The 10,423-nt window shown below is 43.8% G+C and overlaps 1 protein-coding gene across 4 annotated transcripts in view; it reads left to right on the plus strand.

Annotated features, from left to right (window-relative positions):
* The window catches only part of LOC147892054 (ARM repeat superfamily protein), a 248,375-nt gene extending 240,648 nt beyond the window's left edge, over positions 1 to 7,727 (plus strand). For 2 of the 4 annotated variants that reach the window (XM_087388216.1, XM_087388217.1), the window contains exon 51: positions 6,587 to 7,727. In XM_087388216.1, the coding sequence (XP_087244342.1) occupies positions 6,587 to 6,688 (102 nt within the window). In that variant the 3' untranslated portion in view covers positions 6,689 to 7,727. Of the gene's footprint in view, positions 1 to 6,557 lie in introns of all 4 variants that reach the window. The other 2 variants (XM_087388218.1, XM_087388219.1) reach the window with 2 other exon arrangements.
* Positions 7,728 to 10,423: the final 2,696 nt, after the last annotated feature.

The following is a 10,423-nucleotide window of genomic DNA, read 5'->3' on the forward strand; positions in this document are numbered from 1 at the left end:
TGCATTATGCATAATATGAGTTTCACGGTATTAGAGAGTGCTCTAATGATTGAGATTAGAGAAACTCAAAAGGTGGACGAGTTTGTCCAGAGCCTTTGGCCTAAAGCTCATGTATTCAAACCCGGGGAAAAGGATGTCCTGGCATCCAGAAAAGGCCAAACTGATGCAAGATATGCCATAAGGGATGGTGTGCTGAAAAGAAATGGCAAGGTAGTAGTACCTAATCAGAATGATCTCATGCAGAGAGTCATTCGACAATGCCATGATAGCCCATGTGCGGGACATCCAGGAGTCGAGAAGACAGATGATCTCGTGAAGTGAGATTTCTTTTGGCCGAAGATGAAAAAGCATATGCATGAATATGTGACACGTTTTTTGTGTCAGGTAAGTAAGGCAGAGCGGGTGAAGCCACCTGAACTTTTACAACCCTTGGAGATACCACAGGGTAGGTGGGAGAGCATTTCCATTGACTTTATTATAGGTCTGCCTACGACACAAGATGGATATGATTCTATCCTTGTGGTGGTTGATCGTCTTACCAAGATGGCTCACTTTATTCTAACTAGAGAGTCTATTAGTGCCCCGCAAGTGGCGGATTTGTTTATTAGACATATATTTCGTTTGCATGGATTACCCAAATCCATAGTGTTAGACAGGGATGTCAAATTTACCGGTCATTTTTGGACTGCGGTGTTTGAGACACTAAGGACTGAGTTGGGAATGAGTAGTGGGAATCATCCAGAAACGGATGGTCAGACGGAAAGAATCAACCAAATCTTAGAGGATATGCTTAGAGCATATGTGTCATTGAGGCAACATACATGGGACAAGTGGTTGCCATTGTTAGAGTTTGCCTACAATGATAGAAAACATTCCTCTATAGGGTTCAGTCCGTTTGAGCTCAACTATGGTTATAGACCAGCAAATCCAACTATAGTTGGAGTACTTCAGAGAGTACCTAGTGCCGCGAACTTTGTGGTATCCGCTATAGAATTTAAGGAAGGAGAAAAGGTTTTTCTCAGAGTTCCTTCGCACTCTAAGTCTTTGACTGCATGAGAGTGTGCTAAGTTATCACCTCGATATTGTGGGCCATGGTTAATTTAAAAAAGAATAGGCAAGGTAGCCTATAAATTAGAATTGCCACAGGGTTGTAAGGTGCACCCAGTGTTTCATGTTTCTCGTTTAAAGAAATTTTTGCATACAGGTGACTCACTAATCGAGGGTGTTGTTTTGTTTCAAGAGATAGAGGATAATGCAAGACGCAAACCAACAGGAATCCTGGACCGAGGAACAATGCAAGTACGCAATCGGAAGATACCCACGGTGTTGGTTGCATGGCATGGTTTACCTCTGTCAAAAGCTACCTGGGAATCCGTATATCAGTTACGGAGAGTATTCCCAAACTTTATCATCGAGGACGCTGATGCCTGAAGAGGGAAGGAATGTTACGATCAAGTGGAGGTAACATGACCTTGGAAGAGTCAGTCGGCATTTTCCTTTAAAGAATCAATGTTTGTATTATATTTGTTTGGGCTTCATGTAAATGATTAGAAAGGAATCAAGATCAAGGTCCTTGGTGAGGATGACATGGCACTAGACTAGGTGGATCTAAGGCTAAGGGACCTAAATGCATGAAATGTGCCAAGGGGCAAATGGTTTTAATGATATCCCAAGAGAGGGGTAAATGATGCATTAAGGAGGGCCCTAGAATGAAGACATGTGGCATACTAGATCCATCTAGGGAATTTTGGGACTTGGTGGAAATTTGTAAGCAAGAACCTTCACGTAACGAATTGATTCTGAAGAGAGAGCTTACTACCACTGAGATTGGCTGGGAGGTGATTTTGTGTGCGTGTGCCCGTGATTCGATGTAGAGCTAGGAGTAAACAAGTTTGCATTTAATAGTGCCCTCTTCCAATAGTCAACAGATATACATGGGAGTCTACCTACAGAGATGAGACGAGGGGTACAGGAGGAGTTCGAGGTTCAGGTGGAGTTGCAGTCCTTTTCAAATCCACACTTCGGGGGACCATTTCAGTAGAGCAGAGAGATACACATTCCAGAGTTCTTTGGATCCGGATTCGACACATGGACAGCCGGGATCTGTTTGTCGGCAGTTTGCTACTTCCCCTCTGAGATCTCCCACTTTGCCAGAGATATCCGAGGTGATGATGAGACATCCCCATTTGCTGCCCTTTATCAGTCCATCGTTGACTTCTCTAGCCGCGGAGAAGTCCTCCTAGTGGGGGACTTCAACGCGAGGACAAGGGCCCGTCAGGTACCACTTCTTGACTTCAGATATAATTCTACTCTACTGCCAGATATTGACCTTGAGGAGGCAGGTATGCTACGGGTTTTGGCTAACAGGCGAGGTCCATTCTCATCTTATGGGCAGACCCTATTAGACCTTGGCAGGATACATGATCTCATTGTCTATAATGTTCTTGACAGATGGCCCGCTTTAGGTGGTTTCACATGCTTTCCACATGGGGGGGGCTCCAGTGTTGTTGATTACATCATGGGAGCCCTTATCTTCACATCTCGCATTACTGACTTCATTGTAGCATCTCTCCTCCCAAGGGCTGATCATACATACCTTTTCTTTAACATCTCCACCTCCCTTCGCACGTCACCTTCCCACCCCACTCAGTGCTTACTCCACCTACCACGATATACGCTTTGATCGAAGTCACTCACCTTCTTACTCTGGCCATCTGTACATACTTCTCGCTTATATTGACTTCATACCCCTTTGAGGATCGTGCTGTCCTTGTCACCCACTCACTACACGAGACTGCCATTCACGCTTTTCCCCACACCACCCGCTCCACCCACCCACCACCCCCTGGAATCGTACCGTGTAATAGTTGGTACGATGATGAGTGTAAGGCTTTACGCCGTCAACTCAGATTCGAAACCAAAAATAGTCTTCCGAGCGCACTAGATACACTACGCGAATACCGTAGACTGGTACGGAGAAAGAAACTAGACTTCGTTTGTCGGAATGAGGAGGAGCTACTGAACATTTTGTTCAGTAACAACTCTTCTGGCAGATATTTCTAGAAGGACGGTCCCCTCTGTCACTCACTGACACTCAGATCAGGTCTGATTATGCACACACACTTCATGACATCCCAAATCAGCCAGTCCCTAATCTCACATATGCCTCGTTCCACATCCTGCACCCTCTTCACTAGAGGAGGGGTAAAGGATGCCGTAATGAAACTTCATAATGGCCGAGTGAAGAATCATGAGGGACTATGCACTGAGTTCATTGCATATGGGATTAACCTCCTAGCCCCGATCTTAGGAAAGCTTTTTAATGAAGCTGTTTGTTTGGGATTTCCACACACTTGGACCATTAACACTATCTCACCCATCCACAAGGCAGGGAATCCCATGAGCCCGGAGAACTACAGGACCATTATGATTGGACATGTCATGTCCAAGATTTATGCATCAGTACTTGACTCCGAGGTTAGCAGACTTGCAGAGTGTCGAGTACTTAGAGCGCAAGACAGGCCGGATTCCGGCATGATCATGGAACCATGGACCACATTCTCATGCTCAGATGTATCATTGAGGAGACGAGGTCACAGAAGCAGAGGGTTTATTGTTGCTTTGTGGATTTTCGCAAGGCATTTGACACGGTTTCACGAGCCCGCCTCATACGGCGCCTACAGGACTTGGGTTATGACCAGGAGATCATTTGGGTTGTCATGGCACTTTACGAGAGAGTTTCAGGCAGAGTTCGGGCAGGATCCGGATGGACAGACGAGATCATGAGCACCATCGGGGTCAAACAAGGGTGTCCTTTGTTGCCTACCTTGTTTGGCCTCTACATTGACGAGCTTGAGACAATGATGCAAACACATGGGGGTGTAGGTTGCTCTCTTGCGGGCACGCTGATCCAGATTTTGCTCTAGGCAGATGACGTGGCTCTCTTGTCTTCCTCAGCAGAGGGGCTTCAGAGACACCGAGATGCACTATAGTCCTTTTTTGAGTCTCATGATCTGAAGGTCAACCTGGGTAAAACCAAGGTCATGATCTTCAATACATCTCGAGCCATCATGCGTCAGGAGCAGTTCACATTTGTGGGGTCATTTGTTGAGATAGTTTCATCATACACTTATCTTGGGGTTATCTTCTCCGGACCCAGCTTTACTATGAGACCTGCGATGCAGGCACGCTTGAGTAGAGGGTATGCTTCATTGGCCAGACTAGAGAGGCAGTGCTTCCGCTCACACTTTCAGGATCCACGCACCAAGGGGTTGCTTTTTGACTCCTTGGTTCGACCAGCAGGGATGTACGGCAGCCCTTGTTGGGAGCTAGACTTATCGGATAGAGAGTGGGCCCGTGTGGAGCGGCTACAGGTTCTCATGTTATCACGGATGATTTATGGTAAGTCATCCGTCCCTCACTAGATCATTCAGGCTGAGTTTGGGTCACCCGCTTTACAGCTAGATGCTGCATTTCAAGTCATCACGTATCTGTACCGAGTTAGGGAATATGGGGATTATACCTCGGGGCGTAGCAGGCTACCATGGATAGCTCTATCCTCTTCTATGGCACTTGCAACAGGAGGAGAGCAGAGGTGTTGGTATGCACGTACAGAGAGAATTTGAGCGATTGGGGCTCCACATGGATAGACTACCTCCCTTCCAGTATAGCATGGATGCTCCGTTTTCTTCCCTCTTATCACACGAGGTCAACCAGGTTATCCGTGAGGATCTACTACAGCTACACACATTTCGGACTTGGTTGGGACCGAGTGAACTCCTAGTTCTTACATATCATAGCGGAGGGTTTCATTGACCCACCTGGATACACGCAGATTCACCTACCCCACTCGCTGAGGATCTCTCTTGGGTAGTTTCGGGTCTCTTCACACAGACTTCACATCGAGAGCGGCAAAGCCGAGCGACTACCCAGGGAGAGGCGCATATGCACACTGTGTGACATGCAGGAGGTTGAGACAGAGGAGCATTTCATCTTCAGGTGTCCTGTGTACTATTAGATCCGAGGGCGTTTCCAGTGCCTCTTCAGGGATAGTTATGGGATTTTGGCCTGTTTCCTCTCCTACCCAGACCAGCGGTGTTTGGCAAGTTTCATTCATGAGGCACTTAGATACCGTGAGAGGATACTCCGAGCACGGAGACAGGAGCAGACTTCTTCCTCCGCTGATCCCTCTCAGAGCTCTATCACGGAGTTCTTTCAGCTAGATCACATGGACCCCCACGAGACGAGGCCTTGACATGACTATGACCCCAGTTTTTAAAGGATGACCCCGCTGAACCAAACCAATGACCTTAGAAAATGAAACCACTCTAATAGCACCAGGAGTTGCACTTGTTGCACATAAAATCATAGGTACCTTTTGGGCATTAACTAAGGCCCCTAGCCTGGTACCCTAGGCCAAATTCAGTGACAGTTAGTTTAGACACTTCACCATCACCACCATGTCCCCGTGACAGCCCACTATGCTTTTCCCACCGCCATGTGGGAAACAAGTGGACCCTCCAGATGATGGCCATCTCTAAAGGCCATTGTAGATGATGAGATCGTGGACTGCGCCCAACTCAAGTAAAAATTACCCGTATGCTGTCACATTATTCAAGGCATCACGGCCCTATGAGAGAGAGAGAGAGAGAGAGAGAGAGACAGATTTATTAATGTCTGCAGAAGGCCTCACAGCCCTATGAGACAAGATACACATCAAAAAAGGAAAAGATACTGCATCTCTGAGGAGAGAGATTGCACAAGGCATCTTCTAGAGAGTGCATAAAGCAACATACTATTATTAGAGAACGCCTATATGCTAATGCTATCATAGTGACCTTCTCTACATCAGTTCAAGACTTAGAGACTTTGGCCTTAGATTTGAATTCTCTAATCAATGCTTGTCCTTCACGGTAGACCGCCCATTTTCCTACTTTCTTGTCTTCTTTCACTTTTGTGAGTTCAATATATCTTTGCTTGAGCTGACTTGGGAGTGAGTTCCTCAGATATCCATATCTTTGTGCCCTTCAGCTCAAGGCACAACAGGATTTCTGAGACAGATCCAATAATTCACAAGTAATGCTGATAACAGCTCTGAGACTAGCTGTTAGATGTTCTAGGACTGTCTATGACACTAGTGCTTGTCTGGCTAGCTTGTTCGTCATGTCCAAGATTTGTATTGGTGGCCCCAAACCTCCTTCAAATATGATCCTAACTGTTTGGCTGGTTGACCTAAAAGGTCCTGTAGGTTGTTGACTGAATCGGCATCAATACCATGTTTCTCCCTGATGTCCATATAAGCTCGACAATGGAGAAGTGTGTTCTTTGCTTTCTACTTCACCTACTGGGCATGTCTTGCATATTCTGTTTTTTTGTGGGAGCTTTGGTTTTTCCCCACCTGCCGCTTTCCACTTCTACATCATGGGAGCTGGTCCTCATTATTTGTGTCCTGAAAAGAGAGAGACAGAGAGAGAGAATGTAATGTGACTTCTGGTTCTCCCTGGTACTTGTATATCAAGAAAAGTTGACACGTAATTTCTCTTGCTGCGTGCACAAAGGATCTTGCTTTTCTTTGCCTGTGGTTTAGGTGGTGCGATCGCTTGTGCGGATGACAGCAAACTCTCCAAGTTCTGTTGTACGATCAACATCGGCCAAAACTCTAAGTATTCTTTTGAACAGTATACATTGATGCTTTCTGTAAAGATTAAAAGCATTTTTGTTTGCACATGTGAAATCTTTCCATTGAGTGTACAGCATTCGGCTATTTATAATAACCCGATATCATACGCAGTGCAATTCTTGTATTTGAGAATGTACAGTAAAGAAGTGAATGGTATGGACTGGAATAAGCAAAGTTCTCTTCTTTGAACTATTCATGTAAGTGAAGTATTCAACTAATGGGCAATTCCAAGCCTAAAGTTCAAGCAGAATATTTAACGGCCATGCTCTATATTAGTGTAAAGCTAGACATGAAAACAAGTTATCCGAGGTGGGAGCCCATAACCTTGTAGATGGCAACTGAGATCGGAAGATCAAAGCAGCTCTGCTGTACTTGTGAATTCTTTCATTAGAGTGTACAGCATTCGGCTCTCTTGTAATTGTCATATATTTCAACAAATTTTTTGTATTTCTTGAAAATGTACAGTAAAGGTAGCTACATGGATGTTCTCTTTAAGAGGTTGGTGCACATTCATGTAGGAAATTGATGAAGACTTCCAAGTGTGATTCTGTGAACACAGAAAGATTTAATTACCAATTCGTCAAGATAGACATTAATTTTCACTTTAAAGAGTACTTGAAGATGGAATCATATACTTGTATAGCAGATTGCAACAGAGATGGTCAGCAAGGTCCCAGAAGCAGATTAACAAAGAGTTGACGGCAAGAGAAATACATCCATTGCACAATAGATTCCTGGAACATTTGTAAACTGTTATCCACCCTGTACGTAGACAAAAAAAAGTATCATTTAAATAACTAAATGATTAGTGTGCACCCCTCTTGTCTTTGAAGGGATCCAGAGAATTTCATTTGATAATATCCGAAGGCTTGTTGGAAAAACATCCCAGCGATGTTCCAGCCAAAGCTCATTGCTGTACAAATATTGAGAGGTTACGATCTGATGGTTTTCTTGCTGTGCTTCAATATGGATAGTTTTGATCTAATTTATTAGCAGGCAGCTCCGTCCTCTCTCAATACAATTTTTTTTTCGTTCTTGGAAATGCACCCCAGTGACGTTCCAGCCAAAGCTTATTGCTGTACAAATATTGAAACGTTACGATCTGATGGCTTTCATGCTGTGCTTCAATACAAATTTTATCAATCTAATCTATTAGCAGGCAGCTCCGTCTTTTTCTCAATACAAATGTGGTGATGTTATTCTTGATCTCGTATAGAAGTGCATGGTATCCAATCAGGTTAATTCCAACCCTCATTCTAAAGAATGACTTCAGTAATATGCTCACCTCTTCATTGGAAGACCAGCAAGACAAATCAGCACACACATGATTTGTTTTATTTTGGTCCAAATCATTTATATTAAGCCAGTTAAACATGTTAGGAGGCTGATTCTTACATGAATTGCATTTTATTAATTTTATGTTTTTGGTAGTGGTGAATTTCTCATTTCAAGCATTGTCAGTGGACTATTACAGAGGGATATCCTTGTGAGCCGACCTCCTGAAGGAATGGCCCTATTTTGCATGTGTTTATAATGATAAGGTGAAACATGGACTGCGGATTTCTAAGGTAACGTCATGGAGCAATGACTGTATCTAACATACGAGTGATTCTTGTGATCTCTCCCGAAAGTGCTGCTGGTTTATGCTAATGCCCACTTAGCTTCATTTTCCAAGCATTTTCCTCCGAGTGATTGTTATTTGGTATATTGAAGTCCTGAAAGCATACAAAGGACGTTACTGATTGCATTGGTAAGGACTGCATTCAACTGCGCTGCTGCAGCTACCTTTGAGTTCAGTGAATGGAGGAAAACTGAGGATGTTGGGTCATGTAGATATGTCCAAAAGTTTTAATGCATGCAAAATGTCATTGCATGTAATCCATACTACGCATAGAAATTCTATTTATTAAAGCTTTCATAGTACATGCCTGTGAAAACACGACTTACACCATCGACGACTTTTTTGCATCTTAAGTAGACATTTTGAAATTACCTATTCAGCAATATTGTCAGTTATATGCGTATGAGGAATAAAACCATTTGCATTGGATGAAGGCCATCGTGCAAATATTCTTTGATATGATCAACCACCATTTTGGTGACTATCTTATAAATACCAGGAATCAGAGTGATAGGCCTCCAATCAACTAGAGATTCACATATTGGCTTCTTGGGTAGACATTTTATAAGACCTTTCTTCCAAGAATCTGGCATGCATTGATTTTGCAAAGCACTATTTATCATTTGTAGCAAAGGAGACTCGAGGAGATCCCAATATGCCAAGAAGAATTCAACAGTGAGATCATCCTAGCCAAGAGATTTCCACGTGCCACATGATTTAACATCACTTAACTCTCTTTCAGTGAAAGGAGGTTCCAAGTCCAAATCCTGTGTTGGTGATATAACGGGAGTGATGCTGTAATAATTTCTGCCTTGCTAAAATAAACTCCTATGATGCGGGATCTTCTTTACCAAATTGAGAAGAAAAATAATGAAAACATACACACACACACGTGTGCACACATACACACGCACGCACACACACTCAACGGTGGACAGAGCCCTTGTTAGCATGTTTTGGCTCTGCCTCGAGTGGGCAACAATTTTTGCTAACAAGGATTGCGTTTGAACCACATGGTTTTCTAGTAGCACCTGAGATTGCAGTGATCAGCCTCCATCTGGTAGTCGATCGTATGCTTCACATATGCACAGTCAACATTCTTCCTCTTCCATTAGGAGGCACCCATAGGAGTCAGTTGTCCCATACATACATACATACATACATATAATATTATATACATACGTACACACACACACACACACACACACACACACACACATGTATGTATATATATCAAATATTATTGGCATTAGGTGTGCTTGAACTTCCTCATGAGGTAGCAATAGTTGATAAATGATATTACATGTAGAGAATATCATTGATTTATGTAAGAGTTTTCATTTGGGTTGATAAGTTTCTAATTTGAATATTATTGCAACAAGTTAAAAAAATAAAATAGTAGTATAGCAACCCAACCTATTGCAACTAATTTTTTACAAGCATAAAATTATTTACAATTTAGTACATGCGGAGAGTGGGATTAATGAAAAGTGGGAGTGATAGTGGGAAAGGAGATTGGGAAAGCAGGGATGTGGGAGTGGGAGAGGGGGTGGGAGAGGGGGAGGTGGAAGCGTGGGAGTGGGAGTGGGAGAGGGGGAGGTGGGAGTGGGAGTGGGAGTGGGAGAGGGTGGGAGTGAGAGTGAGAGTGAGAGTGGGAGTGGAAGTGGGAGTGGGAGAGGGTGGGAGTGGGAGTGGGAGTGGGAGTGGGAGGTGGGAGAGGGGAGGGTAGGAGTGTGGGAGGAGTCAAAGGGGCCAATGGATGAGTAGGATGAGGGACCAGTGGAAGAGGAGGTAGTTGGATGGAGGGGCCAATGGGAGGTAGGGACCAATGAGAGAGAAGCACTTAAACCCTAGCTTTTCTTATATATACCCTCCTCTTCTCATTCTTTCTCCCATTTCGACAAGGAAGAGCACGAGGAGAGCATGAGGAGGAGCAAGTGCAAAAGCAAGGATGACCATTCAATCCCAAATTCGAGTCTCAAATTTTTCTCCATAGACTTCTTTCAAATTTTCATCTTTGAATCTTTTGTTCTAGAGAGATAATATCTAAGATTATGTTCTAAAAAGAGAATCTAGAGAGAGAGAAAAGATAGAGAAAGGGGTTTTGAGATAAGAGAGAGAGG

This window comes from Dipteris shenzhenensis, chromosome 17, assembly GCF_047967505.1.
Source record: "Dipteris shenzhenensis isolate YYH24624 ecotype China chromosome 17, Dip_SZ_1.0, whole genome shotgun sequence".
Classification (NCBI taxonomy): Eukaryota; Viridiplantae; Streptophyta; class Polypodiopsida; order Gleicheniales; family Dipteridaceae; genus Dipteris; species Dipteris shenzhenensis.